The 27,533-nt window shown below is 35.5% G+C and overlaps 1 protein-coding gene across 14 annotated transcripts in view; it reads right to left on the bottom strand.

The window, feature by feature from the left end:
• UBE3A (ubiquitin protein ligase E3A) overlaps positions 1-27,533 on the bottom strand; it is a 104,582-nt gene that overhangs the window by 17,960 nt on the left and 59,089 nt on the right. For all 14 annotated transcript variants that reach the window (XM_054449943.2, XM_054449942.2, XM_063652477.1 and 11 more), the window contains 7 exons: positions 23,355-23,653; positions 18,449-19,695; positions 8,472-8,616; positions 4,848-5,053; positions 4,049-4,213; positions 2,693-2,848; positions 2,519-2,592 (listed from right to left, as the gene is read on the bottom strand). In XM_054449943.2, the coding sequence (XP_054305918.1) occupies positions 2,519-2,592; positions 2,693-2,848; positions 4,049-4,213; positions 4,848-5,053; positions 8,472-8,616; positions 18,449-19,695; positions 23,355-23,653 (2,292 nt within the window). The remainder of the gene's footprint in view (positions 1-2,518; positions 2,593-2,692; positions 2,849-4,048; positions 4,214-4,847; positions 5,054-8,471; positions 8,617-18,448; positions 19,696-23,354; positions 23,654-27,533) is intronic.

The following is a 27,533-nucleotide window of genomic DNA, read 5'->3' as shown; positions in this document are numbered from 1 at the left end:
TTTCAAAGTCAGGGGCAGGGACTGCACGTTTTTTTGATTGGTAATTTTTGTTTCAAAGGTTTGATTCAGAGTCAGAGTTGATTTTGCTAGGTATGGTGGCTCAAACCTGTAATCCCAGCACTTTGGAAGGCCGAGGCAGGCGCATCACCAGAGGTCAGGAGTTTGAGACCAGCCTGGCCAACATGGCAAAACCCTTATCTCTACTAAAAATACAAACATTAGCCGGGCGTAGTGGTGTGCACCTGTAACCCCAGCTACTCAGGAGGCTGAGGCAGGAGAATCACTTGAACCCGGGAAGCGGAGGTTGCAGTGAACTGAGACTGCGCCACTGCACTCCAGCCTCAGTGACAGAGCAAGACTCTGTTTAAAAAAAAAAAAAAAAAAAAAAAAAATTAACAAAATCTTATTTCTAGTGGTTTACATATTAATGATGCTGGCAATTTTTAGTTGAAATATATTACACAGCCTCGCAGTTTTTATTTTTATGAATTCTGCATACAATAAATAAATACCAACCAAAATATCTATACAGGCATACCCCAGAGATACTGCCGGTTCAGTTTCAGACCATGGCAAATAAAGTGATTATGGCAGTAAAGTGAGTCACACAAATTTTTTTGTTTCCCAGTGCTTATAGAAGTTATGTTTACACTATACTGTAGTCAAGTGTGTAACAGCATTGTCTAAAAATAAGTACATTATCTTAATTTAAAATCATTGCTAAAAATGCTAATGAAGTGAGCACATTTTGTTGGAAAAATGGTGCTGGTAGACCTCCTTGATGCAGGGTTGCCACCAAAAAAACTCAGTATCTGCAAAGTGCAATAAAGTGAGATATGCCTGTATTGTTCTTTTTCTCTTCTGTTATTACATGCTCTATTTTAAGTCTTCAACTACCGAATACTTGTAGACTATTTAACGAATTAATATTTTCATCATATTTATATTGAGAAAATTAAGAAGCTGAATTTAGTTAGAAAAGGTTTAGAATATCATCAACTCTTGAGGATGAGTTGGAAGCTACTTTATCTGTCATTTTTCACATAACACTAGCTTGCCCTTCAAATCATACATTTAAAAATGATCTTAAGATACATACCAAGTAGGGATTATGTTGTTATAAAAAGCTAGAAATAAAATTAAGACTTTAATTTTAAAGATAATTTCTCTATAAAGAATAGCACGATATGTTCAACTATTCTCAGAGATGCATCAAATATGACTTTTTTTCCTATTAGAAATTATATCTATGATCAATCATATTACAGAGATATTGCTGTTATACTCCTTGTGACTGATGAGGGGGGTTTTCCTATCACCATGTTATCCCAACCCTTTAATGAATCACCTTTGAAACTCTGAATAGGTAGCAGCACGGAGGTTGCTAAGAGTAAATACATTCACCACTGCTGCCAGAAATGACCAAAGGTGCACCAAAAAGAAGAAATACTGGTGAATTTCCACACACAACGACGAACAACCTTATAAAATCACAGAACGAATGAATATAAAGTAACATACAGCCATCCTGTGGTATACGTGACAGGGATTGGTTCCAGGACCGCATGTGTATACCAAAATCCATGCACGCTCAAGTTCTGCAGTTGGCCCTGCGGAACCGGCGTGTATGAAAGTCAGCCCTCTGTATATGCAGGTTCTGAGTCCCACCAATACTGGATCTGCTCTTAGTTGAGAAAAAAAATCTGTATGTCAGAGGGCCCATGAAGTTCACAGCTGTGTTGTTCAAGGGTCAACTGTAATATAAAAATAACATTTATTGCTAGATAGAGTTGATATTCATTCTAGTGTTTATATACTTGAGTCTTAGAGCAATAGCCTTTGGAGACAACTTCCAGGAAGGTACCTGTTTGCATGCCTTCTCACTGCAATCCATCAGTGGCTGCCACTTGAACCAGTCTTAGCAGGGGATGGGGAAGCCTATGTCTTTCAGAATTGGATGGCGTAGTACACAGAAGTAGACAGTACAGTAGTAAGGGCATTTGCTTAAAAGCAGATATAACTGGGAACCTCTACATCTTTCTGTGAGAATTTAGGGCTTAGTTTTTTAAGGTGTAAAATGGAAATACTAGTATGTATCTGGACATATTATCTTAAGAATTAAACAAAAGACTGTACCATTTCACTCAAAAAGTGCTTGATCCTGGGAAGCCATGTAACAGTTCAAAAGAAAGGAAAAATTGCAGACGTGGTAGCCTTATTTTAATTATCTTCTAACCAGCAGTAAGCATACTCTAACCACTGAGAAATACTAGATAATCCATACCCCAAATGCAGGAGAACACATGAGACTTATATATAACAACACTTCATTCATGAAATAAATCACAAGATTAGCTCTGAAAAATGGTGATTATATTACAAACACAAATATAAGTATATAGATGACAATTTGTGAGTTTGCTTATTTGGGAATTAGTACCTAGACATAAAGGCCTGAAGCAAAATCACACACCCCTTTGGTGAATCAAATCTTCCTTTGAAGAATTAAGTACCTCACCTAATCAGAACAGAGTCCCTGGTATAGCCACCGTCATATTCTGTAGTTTCTTCTAGTGCTTGGAAATCTAGATTCTGCAAATTCAAGAAAATATGTCTTAGTATCTGCTATACTACTGTACCATTACAAACAATAAATCAATACATGACTTTTTGCAGACACCTGCTTTCTTACCCGGCTTCCACATATAAGCAATTCAATTTCTTCTGGTCTGAATAAGTACTTTAAGGGAGATTCATTGGTCACCATATGAAAACCTCTCCGAAAAGCCTTGAACTGTTTTTCTACTGATTTATTGAGAATGTAGTCAGAATAAAGATTGACAAATTCCTGTAGAAAACATTAATCACAAGAACTTCTTATAATATGCTATGCAAACAAAACACAAGTTATTGGGCTGCATAGCTTTTTAATTTTTCCAAGAAAAAAACATTTAAGAATATTCTTAAAAATTCAATTTTACACCTACTTCTTACAATTTCACAATTCTGTTATAGCCAATATTAAGCTATGAAAAGGCCATATACATAAAACTGTCAAGAATATTCTTAAAAATTCAATTTTATACCTACAAAGAAAACTACTTCTTACAATTTCACAATTCTGTTATAGCCAAGATTAAGCTATGAAAAGGCCATATACATAAAACTGTCATACATATAAATGTCAATTTCAATAATGTATTAAACAGAACTGAATATAAATGCTGGAGACGCAGAAAATTCTTTAGGTTCTCTCAACTAGGTATGCAAACAGACACATTTAAACCATGTATCCATCTATTTATAAATGCCAACCGTTTTAAGAGTACAATGTATTTGATTTAAGCAAACCAGGAAGTCCCATGTTTTCTACCATAGAATATTTGGTAAGCTGCCTACTGTATCCAGTTCAGCAAAAATGTAGAAGTACTGACTCACACATAAACTACTGTATCAGATCATGAAAGGAAAATGTGCTTTGTACCCTTAGTGTGTATAATATTTAATCAAAAAATTATATCAATATAAACATGTTTCTTAAAGGTATACTATATATTTGTCATAATTTTTTCCTTGTTATGTTCTGGGTTATTCCCATTCCCGATGAACACATTTTAGTCAATAGAAACCCAAATCTGATGTAAAGAATACTTTTCAGAAATGTATTTGTATCACAAACAAGATATACATGTGTAAATTAAATGTAATTTTTATTTGTTCTGTGATAAAGACCTTAATCATGAGGTTCCTGCCTACAGCTTAATACAGGAAACACCCTGCTTCTTGCTTTATACTACAACCACACGTAGCTATTAACTATCTCCTGCTTCATGTCCTCTTTCTCTAAAAGGGGCTTTAGTGCCCAACTGTGTGCTTTCATACCAACTTATATCCAAGATTTAGAAAAGTGGACTCTAGCATTTACATAAACTTAGTTACTTGTTTTTTTTTGTACAGACTAAATTAGATACTTCTTTAAAAATTATAAGCATACATGCTTTGAAACTGTTAATGAAGAGACAAAATGTGACATAAAAACATTTATTACCTTCCTGTTTTCATTTGTAATTGGAATTTTATCACCATTTTCCTTTAGATCATACATCATTGGGTTACCAAAAAGATCTGTCTGTGATATCTGGAAAGTGATCATCATGTCATCTTCCACATTCCCTTCATACTCCAATAAATCTTTTAAACTCTGATATAGAACCTAGCAACCAGAAATGGTAAATTGAGGCCACCATAGAACTACAAGATACAACAAATAATTTATATCACTCTTCTTAGAAGACAACAAAAATCTTATCAATAAAAATTGTAAAAAGTGTAGACAGTATCCCTCCAGTCCCCCAAATAGTTTCCAACCTATAAAAGAAAGACTGTCAGTCACTGTGATGTCCCATTCTCTGCTGAGAAACCCCATACCACCAATTTAGCAACAGATTTCACACTGTGCTCTATGAGAAATTCTGTGGTGTCTCAAGGTGGGGGTGGGGGTGGTAGGAGCAGGCACACTCGTCGTAACTACCAAGACCCTTAGCCAGGGCTGCTCTGATTTTTACCTCTCTCTTAAGATTTCACTAAAACACAAACAAAATGTTTAGAAACACTTCTCTATGGAATCAATCTTACAAAAGCTTCGTGCTGACAGCAATATATAAAAATGCCCCCCTTTGAGTTTTTAAGTGTTTGTGGTACTTCGGTCAGATTAAAACATTTTTATCTTATTGATAAGAGTATCAACAAAGATTCTAAACAAAAACTTTAAAATTTTGATATAAATTAAATTTTTGCATTTAAATAAAATCTAAGAGACTGAATTAAAAAAATGACAAAGAACTTACTGGGTGAGAGTCTCCCAAGTCACGAAAAGTTCCTTTTTTCCCCATTAGCTTCCTGTAGACAACCATGGGAAAATGTACATCCAGTATACAGTTATTGTAAATAGCCAGACCCAGTACTATGCCAATCAGAGTAAACTGACCCTCAGTTTCAAAAGAAGATGGATTAAACCAAAACAATTTTGTAGATTCATCGTATGTGAACATACCTATAAGAAATGATTTTTAAAAATACATTACTTTTGTATTTTATTAAGGACTGATGAATAATACAAATATAAACTTAATTATGCATATAAAACATTTAAAATATATGTAATTAGGCATGCAACATTGATTTCTATTATATTAGCACTTGAGAAAACAATGTCCACATATATCTAACTGTTATAAATTGGGGTGAATGGTGATATGTAATTTTATGAAGCCAAAGGAATAAAGTAGTAAGTAATTTGGTGGCATCGGGTAGAAAAATACGTTAATTAAATTCAAGCTTTCTAATTTTCTACTAACACATAAGAAAAGTTGTATTCATACTTTATCCACCCATAGCTGAAAAATAAACATAAAAAAAACCAAAAAATGGCTACATTTTGAAAGTGTTTCATTTATAAAAATATAATTACTTATATCTGTACCACACGTACTATTTTTGAAAACAATTTTTTATTTTTTTCCTTGAGATGGAGTCTCGCTCTGTCGCCCAGGGTGGACTGGAATGGCATGATCTCAGCTCACTGCAACCTCCGCCTCCTAGGTTCAAGCAATTCTCCTGCCTCAGCCTCCTGAGTAGCTGGGACTATAGGCGTGTACCACCACGCCAGCTAATTTTTGTATTTTTAGTAGAGAAGGGGTTTCACCATGTTTGCCAGGATGGTCTTGATCTCTTGACCTCGTGATCTGCCAGCCTCAGCCTCCCAAAGTGCTGGGATTACAGGCGTGAGCCACCACGCCTGGCCTAAAAAACAATTTTTAATCACAGTAAGGAAAGGTTTGTTTTTTCAAAATTAGACAATGGTGCCATGAAATTTTTCTAGCATTTTCCTAATAAAATCAGATGATCTGAAATAGATAAACCTGGATAAATCTGATGAACTTAGATATAACAAAGCTATTCAATACACATGTTAATTATGGGCCAATATGTAAAAGAAAAGTAGTTTCGTAGTCTTTCAACTTCACATGGTCTTCACTATGCAAGCCCCAATCATGGAGGCTTTTTTTTTTTTTTTTTTGAGACGGTCTCGCTCTGTTGCTCAAGCTGGAGTGCAGTGGCACTCGGCTTACTGCAAGCTCCGCCTCCCGGGTTCATGCCATTCTCCGGAGTAGTTGGGACTACAGGCGCCTGCGTGGAGGCCTTTTTTATATCACTCATTGGAAAATTGGGGCCGGGCGTGGTAGTTCACACCTGTAATCCCAGCACTTTGGGGAGGCTGAGGCAGGCAGATCACTTGAGCTCAGGAGTTCAAGACCAGCCTGGGCAAGATGGTGAACCCCGTCTCTACAAAAACACAAAAATAAGCTGGGTGTGGTAGCATGTGCCTGTAGTCTCAGCTACTTGAGAGGCTGATGCATGGGGATGGTTTGAGTCTTGAGCCTGGGAGGTGGAGGTTGCAGTGAGCCGAGACAGAGCCACTACACTCCAGCCTGGGCCTCAGAGCCAGATCCTGCCTCCCTCCACCAAAAAATAAAAGATTAAAAAAAAGGAAAATTGGAATCTTTGGAATGAGTACTACTAAAAATTGATTTCTTCCCTTTTAAATGACTAAGGAAAAAAATTTTAATGGAATTTAAATCATTTTACTAAATGTTTAGTTGCTACTGTGAAACAATGAAAACATCTTAAGAATTAAGTCTGAAAAAATCTGTAATTTCCAATAGAAAAGTAGAGCTTAGAAATTAGAAATCAAATTATACAGTATGTAAGTATTTTAACCTGTTTATAAGAATTTTAAAATATTTGAAAATGTCATTGTCACTTTAAGTTTAAAAATAAGGAGCTTTAACATGTTTCCTTGATCACTAGGTGTATGAATTAAGCTTAGGACACTTTCTGAATGCAAAATGGTTTGAAAATTAAACAATTCATATTTGAGTTTCATGGTTTCTATCTAAACATTTTCTTACAGGCCAAGTTACAACATCCATGGAAATGCTTTTAGCTATAAGTATGGTATTAACAGGATCAAGAACAGCTGACAAATAAATACAATTAATAAATTTGTTCAAGCTGGCAATGGTGTGTCTAAAAAATTAATAAATTTAATAAAATGTCACAAATGCCCTTCCTTGGAACCAAGAGCAATAAGCTATAAGTTAATCAAAATATAACTCTGAAGTTCCATTTTAGGCACATTTTCTTATGTTCCAGGGAGAAAAGCAACATAACCTCCTGGTAAACTATTCCTTTTTGATACTTCTACTGCCATCACTTCAGTTATCTTACTGGAACTGCTTAATCTATGTTTTTTCTTATAAGTATTTCTGCATATAATGCAAGTATGCTTTATAGCTAAGGTTTAACATTTCTAGATACATCAAAAACTAGAGCTAAGGTTTACGAAATTTAAGAACCTTATGAAGTTTATAATTTTCTATCTCAAAAAGGGCGTCGTCTTATGTATCTCTGATTTACTTAGAACTACATACAAATGGCATAGCTTTTTAGTTATTAATAAAACACTAGCTAGACTATAGATAAGGGATGCGTGCGTGTGCGTGTGTGTGTGTGACCAAGAACAGTAACAGAAAGGTCAACTCAATTAGAATCAACAGGCTGTAACAGCTCAAATCTCAAAGCTGAAGGGAAATGACATACATTATTCTATGCACACTCCCGGAAACCTTTTCCTGTAATTGTCATGTACTCAATTTTAAACATAAGCAAGCTCAGTTACTAAGTGGTTATATTTACAGTAGAAACTGAACCAGTTCAGAATTATGCAGTTAAGTAGACTACCCAAAAGACTGCATCTTTTCCCTGTTCTACTTTATCACAAAACGGAAAAAACTAAAATTCCGATCCTTCACTTTCAAATTTCCAAATCCCATCAGCCTTTCCCAAACTGTGTTCAATAACAACTCTTCTGTTAGGGCAGAAAAAGAGTTCTGGAGTTCAAAAAGTTTGGGGGAAACATTACCTATATTAAGCCCCAAGAACTCTTATAGCAAATAAACCTAATTAATGTGTTATCAGCTAGTGTTTCTGAACTTTGAGCATGACATACTTGTGAGACAGTCTCTCAATACTCTTCAAACCACTGTTCTTTGAAGTTCACAGGTCAGGAAAACCGTGAGTTTGATGATGGTTTTAGACAACAAAAAGCAAAGAAATCCCTCCAACTGTTCCAATGTACCATTCTAAAGTGATTTCAATTCAGTTTACCAAAGACATAATTGCCTTCATTAGAATACTCCTTCTAAGAAATAAAAGAATTTGAATAAATTAGTGATACAAATCAGTTCCTAAAACCTACAAATTCAGCCATGATGTGTGATTCTGGGTAATCCATACCAAATCCTTCTTTTGCTGCTCTTCAGAGCTGAATATATTTATAAAGTAAGATAAACAAATAACTAACTCAAAAAGATGATACGACACCATAATCACATTACTAAAGTATTTACCAATATCTGGATTGAAGATTTCCTCCACAACCAGCTGAAAAAATTCTTTGGAAACACCTCCCTCATCAACTCCTTGTTCTCCTTCAAATTCCACATACAACTGCTTCTTCAAGTCTGCAGGATTTTCCATAGCGATCATCTCTAGCTAGTGGTTGAAAAGATAAACATGAAAAGAAGATGATTGCTAGTATCAGGAAAAAAGCAAAATAAAAACAAGGAGTAGGATTAGGAAACAAATACAAATTTTTGACTTTTTGTATGTAAATGGAAACAGAGAGGAAACTGATAAAAAGCCAGTGAAGACAAAGATTCAGTCTTAAAGATAATGAAAAAGACAGACACAAAACATACTAGCATAGTAAAAAGCTAACTTTACTGATTTGTTATGAAATTAACATACAATTAATTAAGATTTTATTACTTGTGTGTTAACAAGTCTGGACTACACAGTTAGGACATGGAAAAGCAGCTAAATCATTTCAGCAAAAACAATGGAGTAGAGGTCTGACCTCAAAATTGTTCATTAGTAGTCCTTTATTAGAATAGAAACTCAAGAGTTAAGTCTTAATATCTACTAAGTCATAAGTAAAATATTTCAATTAAGAAAAATACACTGAATAGTAAAGCAGTTTATGGTCTCTCACAATAGGACTTAGTATAAATTACCACCTTTTAATGGATTAGAACTCATCTTATATCCACATTTCCTTAAAAACAGGTGAGACAACCTTATTCGTGTCTTTTTTTTTTTTTTTGAGATGATGACATCTCACTCTGTCGCCTAGGCTGGAGTGCAGTGGCGCGATCTCAGCTCACTGCAACCTCCGCCTCCTGGGTTCAAGCGATTCTCCTGCCTCAGCCTCCTGAGTAGCTGGGATTACAGGCAGGCGCCTCTACGCCTGGCTAAATTTTTTATTTTTAGTAGAGATGGGGTTTCACCATGTTTGCCAGGATGGTCTCAAACTCCTGACCTCATGATCCACCCACCTCAGCCTCCCAAAGTGCTGGGATTACAGGCGTGAGCCACCGCACCCGGCCCTTACTCTTAAATTGTAAGTTATCAAACTTTAGTGTCTAGCATTTTCTCAACTATAAATCTTTTACCAAATATTCTTGTGTACCTATAGAATTAGGAATATACAGTAACCTCATTGAGATTAATCATAAAATCAACACTAGATTCCAATATTAACTGTTTATACTACATTTTGTTTGTTTTATGTATCTAAAATTTACCAACAGTATGACTGTATCCCGTACATGGATGGATACTGTATCTAGTACATGGATGGATACTGTATCCAGTATCCATCATATCTCCTAACTTGCCTTCAAACATCTGTTGGCTGGTTAAAAAAATTTAATCTTGGAGGTGAAAATTTACCAAAACAGGATATTAAACGTTTTCAGTTTATTCCAACTATTCCAAACAGAATTTTAAAAATGGTTTTGAAAAATGCAATAATCATTGAAACAACTGTAACACAGCACTATAGTAGTTAAAGTAATAATACTCATTTGGACAATCTAGTCTGTCTATAAAAAATAAAATCTCATAAATTAACGAATCAGGTCAGGTTGCCCTAGAGCATTGTTTTTTCAAACTTGTCACCTGCAACTCATTAGTGGATAGTCTCATCCATTCAGTGGTTTGCAATCAGCAATGAGAAAATCAGAATGCATTCCACATAGTAATGGAACCTACTGTTTTGTGAAACTTTTGTTTCAATTAGATGTACAGATGGATAAGCATGTACTGGGATGCTATGTAAAATACTAGGGATTGCAGTCAAAGAGTATGACAAAACTAGCTGAAATTATCTTCTGGGTATCTTCAACTTTAGGGTCCTATTCTGTAAATTTAGTCTTTAGCTTTAAATAATGTCTGTTCTTGTTCAACACCGATCTCTAATATTTATAAAATCATTTTTAGGCCACACAGTTTACTTTGAGACAATGTTTTGTTATGGAAAGACCAAGAGTCAGTCAGAATTCACCTTACTAGTCCTAACTCTCACTTACCATAACTTTTAACCTTTAAACTTTAGCAAGCGATTCAATTAAGCCTCAGTTTCCTCAACATACTGTAAGTTGTGAAGGCTTATTAAGAATATATGAGAAAGAGTGTTACCTTTTAAAATAGTTTTGCTCTCTGAACAAAAGATTTGCAATTTTGTGTCCCCAAAGGAACTTGATATAGACTAGTTCCAAGATCTAGAGTCAAACAAATGTAGATGTGAAAATAACCTTGGGAAAAAAAAGTTTCAGTTGGAAACCTGTTTCAAGCTACGGAGTATACAGAATTCTGAGGAGACTAAAATTAGAATTAACATCTTAGCTCAAATGTGGGACCAGGCCAACATTCCATATTGCCATGTAATCCATTCTGAGTTTCCTTATGCCAGTTCCCAACTGGCTAGGTGTTAAAGATGTAAGTCAGTGTTTATATTTACGTTTACATCCAAAGGTATACTTGCTTTTATCAAATATAATGTATTCCAAAGTGGAAAAAAAAAGGTTATCTGGTATTTAGACTGTGCATTCTACAGCTTTTCCCCACTAACATTCATAGATGAGAGCTGACTCCTTATCAATGTAAAACCTTTTAAAGGACGTGGTGGAGAATTTCTACAGGATTGAGATCTACAGGATTGAGAAGCCCTGTGTTCTATCTAGTCTTAGCTCTACCTAAGACATGTCAAATGATAACTGAAGCAAATTTATCTTTATTCTCCATAAGATATTACATGTCTGCCCACTTCCACTGATCTCTATTCTATGCTCCCCACCTTGGTGCCAAAAGAATGTAATGCAACGCAATATGTTCTATTGTAAATGTAAAAATACAACTTTACCTCTCTTATTTCATCTGTAAAATAACCATAATATAGTAATAAATTAATGTATGAACTGCTTAGATTAATTCCCTGCATAAAGTTAGTGCTTAAAAGTACTAGCTGTTGTTGCTGTTATTTTATTGGTCCTAAAATATTTTCTGACATTTTCTGAAAACCTACCATAGCATTATAGAACAAAAATATTCCATGAATACAGCAACAATAATATATAGCACTTATGCAGCATTTCACACATAGCAACTAATTTAATCTTCACAACACCCTTATGAGGAAGGAAACATTAACTCCACTTTACAGATGAGGACCCCAAGATACTGAAAGGTGAAATAACTTCAAGTCACAGTAAGTCACAGTAAGTTGTGGAACAGAGATACTAATCCAGGAAACAAGCTCTTACTACTATGCTTTACTCGCTCTCTTCAATGACGACCAAAAATTTTTTTTTTAAGATTATGAGTGATTTTTATTTTCCTTATTCTTTTCCATATTTTTCCATTTTTTTTACAACAAATACATTTTTCAGAGTCAGAATGTGTTCGAATATAAATATGTAAAAAGAATAATTTGAAAAGTAGTTGGTAACTGAATTCTGTAGGCAAAAATTTTGTTATTACCTATTTTAGATTACCATTCTGGTACACACAAGTGATTTCATAAAATACTGTACCACTTAAGAACAAAGGCTGGGCGCCGTGGCTCACACCTGTAATCCTACCACTTTGGGAGGCCAATGCAGGCAGATTGCCTGAGCCCAGCAGTTTGAGATCAGCCTGGGCAACATGACGAAACCTTGTTTCTACAAAAAACTAAAAAATAAATAAATAAATAAATAAAAAATAGTGGCGGGTGGTGGCGTGCGCCTGTCATCCCAGCTACTCGGGAGGCTGAGGTGGGAGGTCAAGGCTGCAGTCAGTAGAGATCGTGCCACTGTACTCCAGGCCTGGGTGACAGAGTTAAGACCCTGTCTCAAAAATTAAAATAAATAAAATAGTAAAAACAGAATACATAAATAGCCTTTAAAACTGTTTTATTTTAAATTATTAACACATAAAATTTAGCAATAACCATTTCGATAAAGGCCATTACATAAACAGCTGTATTGATAATTCTTTTTCTTAAAAATAACCTCTATCAATTGTTCAGTCAATTTAAAAAAGATTTAACAAATAAACTGTAAAGGTGTATTCTTTACAAAATAGCTATATTATTTAAAATTGTATGTTGCTGTTGTTGTTTAAATCCAAACCTCACCATAAAACTGTATTTTTTAAGTCAGAAGTTGTTTTAAATGCATTAGGATATTTGAAATTTGGAGGAGTATGTCTAAACATTCTGAAAAGGAGAATGTGCATGCATGCCTGAATTTATTTAGTATACAGACATGGATTTTTAGGTTTTTTTTTTTTTTTGAGACGGAGTCTCGCTCTGTCTCCCAGGCTGGAGTGCAGTGGTGCGATCTTGGCTCACTGCAAGCTCTCCCTCCTGGGTTCCCGCCATTCTCCTGCCTCAGCCTCCCGAGTAGCTGGGACTACAGGCGCCTGCCACCGCACCCGGCTATTTTTTTTGTATTTTTTAGTAGAGATGGGGTTTCACTGTGTTAGCCAGGATGGTTTCGGTCTCCTGACCTTGTGATCCCCTCGCCTTGGCCTCCCAAAGTGCTGGGATTACAGGCATGAGCCACCGCGCCCGGCCAATTTTTAGGTATTTTTAAAAGTACAGTGTATGTTGTATTTATTTAATATGGAGACTAGCAACAGACACAGATTACTGGGGAAAAAGAAACAAAAATATCCTGGATATAATCATATCTACCTCTTCACTGCGTAACTTCCTCTTCTTTAAGACTCTTCATTTCATCAATTGCTGGATAAAATGATTTTTAATTTCTGAACTTTTTAATTGGCCATGATGATGAAGTCCTAGGGAGTTCATTTTTTTAAAAAAAATCTGACCTGATATCAAAGCATTTGCAGAATACCTAGCAGGATGACATCTTAGTATCAAAATATGATATTACTAGACTTACAGGAATCAAAAGGAAAACCTTATCACTTAAATAATCTTACAGTTTTCTGAGATATTACATCAGTTCATAATTTTTACAAAACATTCCTTAATACCATGAATATCTAAGTAGAAGCAATAATCAGATAAAAGCGACCTCTAATACTTAAGAATGCCTGGGATTTCTAAGAAAGGCTAGCTTCAAGGCTGGGCACGGTGGCTCACGCCTGTAATCCCGGCACTTTGGGAGGCTGAGGCAGGCGTATCACGAGATCAGGAGATGAGACCATCCTGGCTAACACAGTGAAATCCCGTCTCTACTAAAAATACAAAAAAATTAGCTGGGCATGGTGGCAGGCGCCTGTAGTCCCAGCTACTTGGGAGGCTGAGGCAGGAGAATGGCATGAACCTGGGAGGCGGGGCTTGCAGTGAGCCAAGATTGCGCCACTGTACTCCAGCCTGGGCGACAAAGCAAGACTCCGTCTCAAAAAAAAAAAAAAAAGAGAAAAAAGAAAGAAAGGCTAGCTTCAACTACTTTAGTCAACTTGAGGCTTAAACTATTGCTTGAGATTTCCAGGTTATCCAGATTAATTTTTTCATGTTCACGATAAACACATGAAGAAAAGTCTGTTATATCTCAAATGTAGTTTAAATGTTTGGGTAATACCAAATCACGTAATCACGTACGTCCATGAGACCTGGAATCCTGACTTCTACTTCCAATTCTGCCATTAATTTATGTAGGCTAGGATCTCTTTTAGATTTCATTTTCCTCACATGTAATACTAAGTTTGATGTTTCACTGTCTTAAATTATTATATAATGCTGAGGATCTATGTATATATAGGCTTCATTCTCTCATTCAGTTTCTGAGAAATTACCTTGAGGGCATAAACCAAGCATATTTCTTGGTTTCATTTTTGATTTCAATTAGAATAAATCACAAGAAAGAACAATGGAAATTACATGTTAACCACAATATAGTGTATGTGTAAGATAAAATTAAACATACCTAGAGCAGCACAGAATAATCTCATTTTTAAAGCTCTGTGAGTCAATGAATAAATAAAAGAATTAAGTTCATGTTTCACTAGTAAGAGTGTTCACCAATGCTGGAAGCTGGGAGCTGAAAATGCTGGAAGCTGGGTTAGACTGGGCTATTAGAAACCAGATAAAAAGGGCCAGTGACTTTTAGAGGGGATTTTGCAGAACCTCCTGGCAGTGGGGCTTTTTATCTGTGCCAATCACCTTTATCTGTGCTAATTCCTATTTTTGAACTTCCGTATTCAATTCCACATCTCAGCCACTCCTTTTGGTTTTTAGATATTTATGTGAAATTCTAGAACTCCCTGACTAACTGGAACCAAGTTTCACACCATCATCATCCTCTATTCCAAGCTTGCTGTCCCCATGATCCTCTTAAAAATCTGAGTTTCCAAAACACATAAACATACCTGTATATCAAAATGGCCTTTCTCTTTCTCTCTCTATATATGCACACATACACACATAAACACACATGCACACACACCCCCACCCGAGCTGAACCAAAGGCCATCTTCCCAAATATTGGAGTCTGGCTTTATCAAAATATTTGTGGAGTATTACCAGAAGTTCAGATTCGTAGGCTCTACAATACAGCTTCTAATCTAAACCTCTAGAGGTTAGGGTCCTGGATTTTTTTTTTTTTTAAACAATTTTCCCATTCAGATGTGAAGGCAGTTTGAGGGACCTCATGATGGCAATACTATATTCTTCCATAAACTTATAACCTCTATCTTCTCCTTTAAGAAGTAATTTTAAAAATCTTAATACATACTATCCTTGGAAGTGCTTCGTCTAAGAAAAATGAGAAATTATCTACTTGTAAAAGAACACACAAATGGGTAAATATGTAAAAACCTCATCACATTAGGAATGTCTTCATTCAAATGAAAGGTGAAGTCTAAGCTCATGTTTATCACTGTACTGTTTTCTAAGGAACAATAACGAAAAAACACTGAAAATAAGTCCTAGGGGAACTATGGCAGTAAGTTAAACAGGGGTAGGGTGGGGGTGTTCTTAAGCAGTTCTAAGGTATTTGTGAAGAGACAACTTATATTCTATTGATTCTAAAATTCACTCTTCTTTTTTCACATTATCTCTGAAATGAGATTACACCATACAAATGATAGCATCTTACAATGAATTGCTGGTATTTTTCTGTCTTAGCAGTAATAAAATGATAGTGTTTCCTACAATCAGAGATTAGTGAAAATACTATCAACATGAATTCTCTTGCCATCAAAGAAAATTTCTCTAAAAACCTCAGGAAAAAAGCTGCTAGTCTGGTTTGAATTTCACAATATTACAAAAGCAATGAATATATATTTTTTTTAAAAAAATCCATAATTATTAATTCAAGTTACCACTCCTCAACAGAAAACATACAAGAGTCTCATATATGAAGTCACTATTTTCTGGGCTTGATTTCTAAACTAAGGAGTGGATAAACTCTAAGGTTCCTTTTAGCTCTTAAAGCCTAGGATCCCATAATTTTATTTATCAATATTAAGCTTACCACAAAGTTTCTCATTTCTTCTTTTCCACCCAACCCTGCTATACAGTTCCAAAATCAGCAAGTTATAAAAAAGTGGCCAATAGTTTGTTCACTGTGATATATAAGAATGAGGCTTAAAAAGCAGAGATCCTTGGGAAATCAGATCTTGAAAAATTCATCACTACTTTTGAGCTTTCATATGAGAGAATAATCTTAAACCACTTTCTATTACAGAACTTCTACTATGTGTTGCTAAAATATGTGGCTTTATCATAATCATCACCTGCAGTGAATACTTAGCTCAAAAAATTATGCAGATTATCAATTTTACTTCTAAGACCTATTTCGATGCTGGTTTTTCTAATGTTTTCACATTCTGTTATTTAAAAAAAAAAAAAAAAGAAAAGGAAGAGAAAGCAAGGGAGAAAGAAAGTTAAGAGTAAAATCTGCTTAGCGTGAGCATTCAGAGCCCCTAAGGAAGCTTCTCTGTGAGCATCATCTCTTTCTATTTTCACAGTTTATTAAACTGCCTAACACACATGATTTCTGAAGTGAACTGCTTTTGTGGGCTGGCAATATTCAAGTACATATACTATCTAGTGAATCCTGATTTATAATAGGCCACACTATATTATCTAATTTTGATATAATTAAGCAGAACTTGCTAAAAACAAGTTACCATAATTAAAGAGCTCACAGTTAATTTTACACTAACACCTAAGAAGGCTTTAAAAGCAGTTGTTTCCTTAAAATTCTAGAATAGAATTTAAAAAACAGAAGAAAGTATACACCAAGTACTTAAACTTTTGTTGTGAGTCTTGCTTTACTAGAGAAAAAAACGGGGGACTGAGGAAAATAAGACTGAGTAGACTTCTGAGCAAAAGACAGATAAGGAAGGTAGACAATTTTTTGAACCCTGGAATGATTCTTACAGTGTAATTTCATTGCTTTTTAAAGGCTAGACATAGCTTTTGATGAAGACAGCAGAAGGGATCTCACTTCAAGAAGCCAAACATAAAGTATGTAGCTTTGGCATTTGCAGTTCTGCTCCAACAATGGATAGTCATAGACAGACCTCAACATACCTTTCATAAAACATCACTCACATTCTTATAAAATACCCTATCATTCTGCTAAACTATGTAAAGTAAGGTGCTGGCTGCCTTATGATCAGTTATTAAGTGTATTAATTATTCATGTGTCTCAAAACTATGTAAGTGAAATAAAAAGGGTACCAGAAAGCAAGCAATAATAATGACTTCAGGCAGTTAAAGCCCCCTTTTGTCTCTGCTAGAAGATCACCCGAGCTGCTTAAATAATGCAGAATCTTTCTCCAACACTATAAACATATCTGACATTAAAAAAAAAAAAAAAAAAAAACCAGTAACAAAAAAAACCACACAAAATCTCTGCAATTTTTAATTTCTGAGATGTCAAATAACTTTTTCCACCAGACTACAGCTTTATGAATTCTCAAATGTAGACAATTCTAAAACTAAAATTTAGACATTCTAAAACTAAAATATATTTTAAAGTAAAAATCACATTTCCTAGTTGTGTCAGACAACTTTCTTTACTAGTATACTATAGTATTATTAACTACCTTAATTTTGGTTGACATTAAATTTTACTTGAAGATGATAAAAAAGAAGTAGCAATGACAGGGATACCTAATACTAGAAATACAATAAAACTGAGATAATGCACCTGAGACAAATGTAAATTTTGGTAAAATGTGACTGACAACTGGTTTCTGTCTTCTGGCCACTCTTATATTCTTAAATAGATACACTAAAATTATCTTCTGTGGAGGAAAGAAAAGGAACAAATGGCAACGCCATCTGGAAAACCAGGAAGTTAGGATGAGTACCTGAGTTTCCAGTATTTATCCCTGCTCAATCTCCCTGGACTTGATGTCACAGGCACCACTAATCCCCAAATTTTTGGAACAGCTGCTGTTTTCCAGAAGTTCCAAGACCCAGAGTTGTCTCTATGAATTTCTAAGTGGGAAGAAACTACCACAGCCAGGCAGTGCTGTCCACACAGGGACATTCTAAGTGGCCCAGCAGGACTCAACTCTTACTGGCAAAAGGCACTGATCTGCCATGGTCACTTCATCAAGTCCACAATAATGCAACTCTGAATTTTACACGATGGAATTTTTTGGACACTACCTATAATTTTATGGTATGGTTTTACCGTACCATTACTCCCAGTTCAAGACTGCACATCCACACTTATTATTGGGTATCTCCACATTTCTCTTGTTCTGGTCTTTGCCCAACACTCAATTCTCTTCTGAATGAAAGAAACTTTGGATCTAGTTTTCAAGATTTAGAAAACCCATTCTTTTTCAAAGATAGCGTGACCATTATATAATACAACCGATACTTTGTAGAACACATCTATAAACTTGCACAGGAACAACAAAAGTATAATACTTACGTAAGATCAGAAATGTCCATGTGTTCCTATGCTATATGGTATCATTTTTTTCAGTCACTTTTAAAATGAATTCACTGAACTGTATCATGATATCCCCATTATTAGGTTTTTAATCTAGCAGCCCAACTTACCCGGACAAGTGCATCATCTATGATATGGTCACGTCTAACTTTGAGTCTCAAATATGGATTCAACTGCTGTCCTTGAACTAAGCTGTAGAGAACAGTGATTCTTCGTTCACTGTACATGCGAATTCTATTGTCATAATATAATCCCAAATTCTTTGTGACAGCATTCAATATAAAGGGACATGTCATAAAAGAGAATTTGTTCTCTGTTTCTACTTTGAAAAAAGTATAATCTTTATCCATTTCTAGAACCTCATTCAGTGGTTCATTAATAAACTCTTCAAAAGGGATAAGTGGTTTTCGACAATCCAGGGTTTTAACACCAAGTTCAGTTTCCAGGGGGTCCACTCGAGGACCTTTCTTGTTTCTTCTTTCTTCTCCCAAAAGCTCCTGAAGTGTCAGCTCGCTGGACTCAGGGATGGGCTCTTCATCATCTTCTTCATTGTGATTTGTGTCCACTTCCCCTCCCACTACATTTGCATAGTAAACCATTTTCAAGCACTTCGAAGCAGCAACAATGGCATCATCATCATTCACTAGATTTCGACTGTTAAATTCATTGCTTATGACTTTGTAAGTAATAAGTTGCTGAAATGTCTCCATCATTCTCCGAATCTGGTCTGCATTGTATTTAGACCACAGTCTGATCAGTTTTCCTTGGGCTGCAAGGGGTAGCTTGCTCATCGCTTTGCAAAATAATGGCAAAGCCATTTCCAGATATTCAGGACTGTGGAGATTTCTATTCTCCATTACGATAATGAACAAATTCAGATAATTAGGATCTCGAGAGTATACATTGTGATACGTCAAGTCACATTCCACGTTAGGTGACAAATATACAAGTGCATTGAGAAAGGCAGTTTCAATTTTTTCATTAGAGAGCAATCTGGTGTAGACCCTTCTAATGGCATCAATATCCACAGACACATCATCAGGGCCTAATTTTTGCAAATTGTTGTCTCCCTGTGAGCTATCACCTATCCTTGAGGAAGATGCTTCTGAGTCTTCTTCCATAGCAGCAGCAGAACATGCAGCTTTTTCCTTTTCATCTTCATCCTTGTCTTCATCTTTTGCTTGAAGAGATTTCAGTTCTTCCTTGGTGTGTTGTTTAACTTTCCGGAAGCTCTGTACCAATGCCTCAGCACTAGAAAAAACTCTTCCAATAACACGGATTAAAGGGGAATAATCCTCTCTTTCTCTACATAATTCAAGAATTTCATATACCTTCTCTTCTGTTAAGTAAGTCACATCTAGAAAATCAGAGGAAAAAAGAGAACATTTATTTTCATAATATGTATGTTTACTCTGCTGCAAAAAGTTCTAAAAGTAGAACAGCTAAACATTCTAGACTCAATATCATTTATGATATACAACTCTTAAAGTATCTAATACTTAGATTCAGCAAACAAAATTTAATGCTTACCTATTTTTTTAATGAACTACCTATACCAATGACCTCACCCATGCTTTTACATTCTTTCAACAATGCATAACTCTTAATAAGATCATGAGTTTAAACTTTCTTTATAATCAAGATATCTATTAATGTATAGCTTTAATTATAAATATGAACCAATATGTCATGTACTGATTAATCATAATACAGCTCTTAAAACCTCACTGTAGAACACACAGAAATACTACTAATCCGTGAGTTTTCTTGTTTCAGTACTCTGTTCGCCAAAGACTAAGAAGGCAAAGTCTTAAAAAAAGGTTCCTTCAGCATCTATGTATGTAGTAAAAGCAAACTGGTTCATTTTGGGTCTTCCTGGTTTGTTCCAGGGTAGTCATTCTGTGAGTGATTGAGAAGAATATACCATTTCTCATTGGCTCTTAAGTAGAAACTGCTTTCCGCAGCCAGGAATCAGGTTAGACTAAATCTCATAGAGTGACAGAAAATAGTTTTTGAGCAATGAAAACAAACAGTGCGAAGAAGGCAACTTATGAGCTGGCAAGCAGTGCAGAGACTATGTAATCATCAAAATCTATTTCCTCTTTTCCTGGGAACAGAGTTGGACCACATTTCCCAACTTTTTGAGATAAGTGTTATTTTCAGGCCAAAGCTTTCCCCCTTCTGGCTAATAGGATGAAAGATATTTTATTTCACAGGTAAAAACAAATGATATATTTTGTGTACTGACCAACGTAATACTGAGAATAGTCTTAATTCTCCCTTTTATCAATAAAGTGACATACTTGTCATCATCAGATTAACTACTTAAGAGGTTAATTTTAGAGGCACACAGAAAATCCTACCTCCATTGTGCCAAATATACCCTTATACATGTACCGTACAACATGCAGAATTTTTAATGACTCCCACCTCTGCTATAATATATCTGTTTCACAACGAAAGACAATATAAAATGTAAGTGATCACTGAATGGTCTCCAAAAATTGAAGCACAAAAATACCACATTTTATCATACTAAGGATCTGATCTGTGGCCCAGCTACAAGAGTATCAACACTTGCAGTTTCTTTTATGGGCGTTAACTCTTTAAGAACTAATTCTCAGGTTTGTTCTATCAAGAATATATAAGCATCTTTTGCTAAACATCAGTAACCTCTTCCCCAAAAGCGTAAAACCACTGGAACCCTACTTCTCATTATTTTCATTGAAAATTTTTATAATACCTTCTTACAAGACAATGCAAAACTCTTAATTTCCTAAAATGTAACGTAACAGAAAATACTACTATCCTATTAGGACATAAAACACTTTGTTTCCTGAGCAAGTCACAAGGTTAACAAAGACTTGCTTTGCATGCAGTAATATGGCCTGTCCTAGGGATCACCATTCTAGACTCACATGTCCTTTGTTGATATGTCATGCTTTAGGAACATCTTCAAGTGATTCTGACAGTCTACTAATCCTATATAGAATGTACCTATACTTTTTCCATGTAGTGTTTTTTTTTGTTGTTGTTGTTGTTTTTTGACATGGAGTCTCACTCTGTTGCCAGGCTGGAATGCAGTGGCACGATCTGGGCTCACTGCAACCTCTGCCTCCCGGGTTCAAACGATTCTCCTACCTCAGCCTCCCAAGTAGCTGGGACTACAGGTGCACGCCACCACACCTGGCTAATTTTTTTGTATTTTTAGTAGAGAGGGGGTTTCACCATGTTGGCCAGGCTGGTCTTGATCTCTTGACGTCGTGATTCGCCCGCCTCAGCCTCCCAAAGTGCTGGGATTACAGGTGTGAGCCACTGTGCCTGGCCTGTAGTGTTTAATATGTTAAACTGAATTTTTCAGGTATATAGATAAAAATTAGTCAAAAAACACTGTAATTAGATATGAACATTCATAAAGTTTGGTTTATTGATAGAGGTGTTCTACTGAGAAAGACATTTTTGTAAGATTTCTTGTGATAAATGTGTCCCTGAAAATACTCAATCTTTTAAACTTTGCACTTAAAAACCTCCTATGCAAAAACCGTTTGGTGCAGACTACTTAATACTTATGCAACTTTGTAATTAGTGTTAACAAACGTAATTAATAATCAAAATAAGAGTACTACTGTACAGAAAGCATCTCTAATTTCTAATATACGATGGTAACTGTAGAACACTGCAAAAACAAAAACAAAAAAACCAGTAAAGAACAGGGAACAGTAACAGTAGCATATTAGAAAACAGGGATAAGGAAAGGTCACAACTGCTATAATGCAGACTTGAGCAAAAAAGAGGAGGGGGCATAAAGACTGGATAAAGCCACACAATAAGCACCTCTAAGATGGAGCACACGGCCAAAAGAGCAGATGAGTACATTCCTCATGTACCACATCCCCCGCAGCTGGCTGCATTCCACTGTGCCAGCACTCTACATTCGGTTACTGGTACTCTCTGGTGCATACTTACTGGAGAACTGTGTACAATAAAGTCAATGCAGCTTCCACATTATACTGACACACTATATATATAGACAACATCTACCTATTTTCCCATAGTGTGTAAGCTAATTCATGAAACAGAACTATACACTCTGAAGCACCAAAGTTGTGTAAAGTGACAAAAATAATTTTATTGTGGAAACAGAGTAGAGGTTATAACACAATGCCACTTCACTAATTCTTTCAAACTTGATTCAAATGATGTTAGTGAAAGTTTTTGAGGCAAATGCCTCTAAAATTCTCTGACTTGTATGTCATAAACAAAAAGCTTTCTCTATTAAAATACAATTGCCTCTGGGTGTGTGTGGGGGTGAGGGTGGAGGGGCGCTAAGCCCTGGTAGTCATTCAAAAATTTGATTACTTTGTTACTAATTACCTTCACTGAGGAAAATAACTTGAAGTTTTAGTATTAGCGACAAGGTTATTGAATTCTGAATTTTGGACATAGGACCATTTAGAAAACAAAAGACCTGAGTGAAGACTGTCATTGGTAGGTCATGATCCTTGGCAGCATGACTGTACCAAATGTCCGGGAGGAGAGTGAGAAGCATATATTTGAAGGAAATGTAGAATTCTCGCGTAACTATCACAAAATTTTGTCTTGCCTTCAAAAATGGAAAAAACCCACTGTTTCCTCTTTCTGCTTCTTTCATCACATCATCCCGAGGTTCCAGAACTCATGCCAGATATTTAATCCAGTTATTCTATAACTTAAATAGATGTTGTGGCCTAGTTTTGGAGATTAACTACCACTTAATACATTTTTCCTAAGAATTTTAAAAAGTTCAAATCAATCTATTAACAAATGAACTTTTAGCATATGATCTGCTTCTAATTAGCAATGATTAGACCTGTAAAATGTAGTTATTATTCCTGTCCGTTACCACAATAAAAAATTGGTTCTACGATATCAAAATGTCTTCATGTCACATAAGAAAAAACAAATAAAAACTCATACATTTAAATCTCCCACATGGTTTTCAGCCAACAATTCTCAATTGAAAATAAAACATCTTACCTTTAAAATCAATTCTAGCGCCTTTCTTGTTCATTTTTATCTCAGAGCAGGAGTTGTTGGGGGCACCTTTCGAGTTCTCAAGGTAAGCTGAGCTTGCTCCTTTCTTGGAGGGATGAGGATCACAGAGTTTTGCATTAATCTTATAAAGCTCGAGGGCTTTAATAGCTGCTGCATTATTATCCATACGAAGAAAAGTTGGACAGGAAGCACAAAACTCATTCGTGCAGGCTTCATTTCCACAGCCCTCAGTTAACTGGTGGTAGTAGCGTTCTATTAGATGCTTTGCAGCTGCTCGCTTCCTGTACCAAACATTCAAACAATAAGCACAGTGATTAGTACAGCTCTTATGTACAAAGCTCAACAGATCATCAAGGCAAAAGTTAGTCAAGCACTGAAGTGATTAACCTGTGTATGAAGATGAGAAGTAGAAAATGGAGATGCACTATTTACCCACAACTCCTAACTAGTGAAATAGTTAACAAATATTTTCTAGGGTATTATGATAAAAGAATGTCAATGCTTACTGATTGCATTAACAGAGTATACATTCCTTTGGTTTAAAAGGGGGGAGGAGGGCTTGTCTGATGGTATATGTGCTTAAGTTGTTTAGTACAACAGCTGAAAAATCACAAGGTTTACAGCTAAGAGTTTTAGGATTCTATCATTTTAAAAATTAGCATTAGGAAAATGAGTCTATTTAAAGCATCAATCCAGTTTTCTTTTACATAATCACTATTTCATTTTTAACAGCTTGTAAACATTTGACTTATAGTTAACACAGAATATCTATCTGGAATAAAAACTACTTTTCCCAATTATCAACAACATGGAAGACTTAAAAATAAATTTGTAAGTGGAATATCCAAAGATAGTGTTACACTGAAACAAAGTGGCTGCAGCCTGAGTGAGGCAGATCATGACTGTAATCAATCCCATAACTGTGGGAGGCTGAGGCAGGCCGACTACTTGAACCCAGGAGGTCAACACCAGCCTGGGCAACATAGTGAGGCTACTCTCTACAAACTTTTTTTTAAAAAAATTAGCCAAGTGTGGTGGCATGCACCTGTAGTCCCAGCTACTTGGGAGGATCACTTGAGCCTGAGAGTCAAGGCTGCCATAAGCTGAAATTGCACCACTGCACTCCAGCCTGGGCAACAGAGCTAGACTTTGTCTCAAAAACAAACAAACAAAAACCAAAAAGAAAAAGAGGCTCCAAAGTGTACAATCTTAAATCTAAAACTTGTCACTAAACCTCCTCCTTAGTTCCACATCACGAGATGGAATATTTTAAGTTCCATCATGCGAAATCTTATATTCCTTTTACTCTGTCAACTTAAAGTACACAGATTGATGTCCTATTATGGCTGTTCCAGGAGAGCTACCAAAACTGAGGAAGGAATTATGTGACCATGTAAGAAGTTAGATGACATTCTCTCTATATTCAACACTAAAGAGTCCATGCTTCTACTAACTGATAAAATTACCATAATTTCAGTAGAATAAACTACCGGATCCAAAGAAACATAAGTCATAGCCATTCCTTTTGGTCCCAAATTCACAAGTATGGAAATAACAAAAAAGAATCAAAATTATAAGAAAAATAATTCAGCTGATTTTCAAAACATTCACAGAATTATCTTACTAACATGTATGATTAGATGACCAATGTCAGAGAGTTTACGTCTTGCTAATCATGAGAAACTCAACAACTAACAAGGCAGCAAGTAAGTGAAGAAACACACGAGATCCAATTTTGTCTCAACAGAAGGACTTTCACTCTCTATCCAGGTAGGTGACAAAAAGTGATAATTCACACACATTCAATTCATTCTGGTGCTTATTTTTCAAATGTTCCATGCAAATTTACCACTCACTGCATGCAAACAGAGAAAAAGGAAAACCCACAAAGCACACGTAAAAATTGCATAAACATGACTTAAAGACATTTTGCTATCTATGAAGCTATAAACAACCCCACCTGAAAATTAAAAACTGTTATCACAGATTTATCACTATGCAAAACATGAAAGTGAAAACACATAAAAATAAAAGGGAAATGCAGAATCTAAAAAATTTAAAACATACATTGCTACTCTTCAGTAAAGAAAGGGAGATAATGTCATGTTCTCCCAAACTACAGTGACTTCCCTGGTGAAAATGTAAGTAGGTATTTCCTCTCTGGAGGAAAACAGTGAACATGTATAGAAAGTCTTAAAAACATGAATACCGTATGAATGAGATCCTACTTGTGGAAAATAATTTGACAATTTTACAAAAATGCATTGTTTCTATATCTGAAAAAAACATGTCTAATAAAAGATTACTTAAATGAACTGACAATAGGTCACACAATAAAATAAAAACTATCAAGATTTGAATTCGACAAAGAACTGCCTAGTCTTCCGGATATATCACTAACTGACAAAAGTCAGTTACAAAGTAGCAGGTGTAGGATGAACCCACTGTTATTTCAAAGCATTAATAGCATTTTCTCTGGATGATGTGATTAAATGAGTTTTAAAACTTCTTCCATCTTTTGATTTATTCTTTCCATAATAAGGATGCTACTTGCATATTAAAAATTAATAACTATAAGGGGGAAACAGCAGTTTTAAAACTTCATATACATGATTTGAATGGCCCCAAGACTTACTAAATTGTCTCTGATTTTTAAAAAAATTACAAAAGTCAAAATACCAAAATAGATATTTTTAATGTGAGCTTTTATACTAAACTAACCTCCCCAAAACTTGTCAGATACATAGTACTTCTTTATATACTACATAGGAGGAGAGTGATCAGCACAAACAGAACGAGACTGAAAAATCAGAAGATCTGCATTAAGTGTCATCCTTCTGTCCCTAGGCAGCTGTAGGATCCTAGGGAAACAACTGTCTGGGCCTCAGTTTTCCCAGCTTTATGAGTCCCTTCAGTTCTAATTTTGAAGTTATTTTATGTAATAGGGAGGTGAGCAAGAAACCAGTATTTGCTGGATGCCTGATAACATATTACACACACTGCGGGGCACTTTGACATGGGTTATCTCATTTGAATACCATGACACTGAGGATTATCTTCAGTCCACAGCCAAAGAGAGAAATAGAACTGGAGTCAAATCATGAAACCAAGATCTCAAAGAAAGTACAGAACCAAGACAAGAATAGGAGTCCAGGAGTCTTTCAGCTTCAGAGTCTAAGTCATTTTGACTATTTTGTTTTGCAGAAGGTGATTCATTTCAAAATAATTATTTTTTAACATGAGTAATACTGAAGAATTCTATGAAAAAAATCTCATAACTAATGTGCAACTGGGAAAAAAATCTGAAGAATCATAACGTGAACCTTACACTTATGCATATATCTGGTACCACAAAGGCAGACCAAGTTTCTTGAGGAAATGGAACCACTATATTCTGCAAAGTTAATTTATCTTTAATTTGTTGAGGACCTACGTGCTATGCATTTTATAGACATTCCCATTTTAGAGGGGAATACACCTTAACAGTTAAGAGCTCGCATTCTGAGGCCAGATGCCCAAGTTCACATGATGGCTCTACCTCTTAATTAACCATGTGACCCTGAATGAGTTACTTGATCTTTCTGTACGTCAGCTTCCTCGTAATTTAAATGGTAGTATCTACGAGCATTATCATGGTGACAGTATTCTTCTTCTTCACATTACCAATTGTGAGAAAATTAAATGTGTTAATATATACAAAGTGCTTAGAACATTGCCTGGCACATACTAAGCACTATGAAAGTGTTAGCTACTACTATTATTGTTGTAATTGTTATTATCATCCTCACAAGTGTATGAGTTAGCACTATAAACCTTCATTCTGCTGATGCTCAGAGAAATTACATAAATAAGTCATACATCTAATAAGAGATTTGAACTCAGCTACTAAACTTGAGCTTTTAATAACTATTAAGAGGAGGATCTGAAAGTAGCCCCCTGTATTTGATCTGCCTTTCTGTGCCAAGTTAACAAATAGCAGCTACACTGATGAGACAGGACTAAAGGAAGCCATGCCAGAACCTCCATGTTAATGGTGGAATCAACTATATTAAGCATTCTTCTTTATTCCTCACTCCAATGACACCTTAATTTATCTGACCTCATCTGTATCACTATCTAATTTAGGGTATGTAAAAGGCATACAAAATTTAGAGCACATAA

The sequence above is a fragment of the Pongo pygmaeus genome, chromosome 16 (genome assembly GCF_028885625.2).
Source record: "Pongo pygmaeus isolate AG05252 chromosome 16, NHGRI_mPonPyg2-v2.0_pri, whole genome shotgun sequence".
Lineage (NCBI taxonomy): Eukaryota > Metazoa > Chordata > Mammalia > Primates > Hominidae > Pongo > Pongo pygmaeus.
Note: the sequence above shows the minus strand (reverse complement) of the source record. Positions and strands in the feature narration are given on the sequence as shown.